Below are 961 nucleotides of genomic sequence, written 5' to 3' on the forward strand. Positions count from 1 at the left end.
TTTATAATTGATATTTTCTTCTTATATAATTGATCTTTTCCACGTTCATCTCTTACACAGGAGTTCTTTTAATTGCAGAAAATAAAACAGCAAAGAAAAAGAAACATCACACCAAGAGAATAAGGTTTTAAAATCTTCTTCTTATATAAAATTAAGGTTTATAGTTTTCTAATAATTATATTTTTTTTCAATTACTATTTAGATTAATGGCGATACTTGATCGGCTAAACGACGACTTGATTGAAAATAGATATGGTGACAATAACTTAGACGACAACATTATCGAGGAAGATGATTATGACAATTACGAAGATGAAATTCTCAATCTTTTATTTGATGACGATGATGGGGCTGAGTCTGAAGAAGGTGACGATGATGATGACGACGATGACGACGATGATGACGACGATGACGATGACGATGACGACGATGACGATGACGATGACGATGACGAGGACGATGACGACGACGATGACGATGAAGACGATGAAGACGATGACGATGACGATGAAGATGAAGATGACTTCCCAGGTGAGGTTCCTACTATTTGGTTTGCGATCAAGCGTCTTGATCATGCGATCAAAAAGCGGGATAAAGCGATGAAGAAACACAGGGAAGGAGCGATTGATTTGGAAGCTTTTCAAATGAAACAAAAATACATTGCAGAAAGAATTAAGAAATGGCTATTTTGGATAAATTTCATTGAAGGTTTGTGATCGATTGATTCTTCTATCAAACTCTTTTTCTTAGATTTAGGGTTTACGATTTTTGTTCTTCGTGATGTTCTTTGAAACTCTTGTTTTGTTCTTACTTAGAGATTTGGTCGATTTAGGGTTTACGTTTTTCTTTTTCTTCATGAAACTTTGGTGAATATCTTACTTATTTAGTATATGAATGAATATTTACCGCTTCATATTATTTTGTACCTGTGAATGACTGCAATCTGGTTCTCAGGATCTGG

At 34.5% G+C, this 961-nt stretch overlaps 1 protein-coding gene across 1 annotated transcript; it reads left to right on the forward strand.

Moving 5' to 3' along the window:
- Positions 1 to 206: 206 nt before the first annotated feature.
- On the forward strand, positions 207 to 716 carry LOC124913054 (phosphopantothenoylcysteine decarboxylase subunit VHS3-like). The gene has a single exon (XM_047453677.1). It carries the CDS (start codon positions 207 to 209, stop codon positions 714 to 716), a length of 510 nt encoding a protein of 169 aa, XP_047309633.1.
- Positions 717 to 961: the final 245 nt, after the last annotated feature.

This window comes from Impatiens glandulifera, chromosome 8 (assembly GCF_907164915.1).
Source record: "Impatiens glandulifera chromosome 8, dImpGla2.1, whole genome shotgun sequence".
In the NCBI taxonomy this organism is placed as follows: Eukaryota; Viridiplantae; Streptophyta; class Magnoliopsida; order Ericales; family Balsaminaceae; genus Impatiens; species Impatiens glandulifera.

Excerpts from the sequence above, each read along its gene's own strand:
- LOC124913054 (XM_047453677.1), top strand. The coding sequence starts at position 207 with ATGGCGATACTTGATCGGCTAAACGACGACTTGATTGAAAATAGATAT.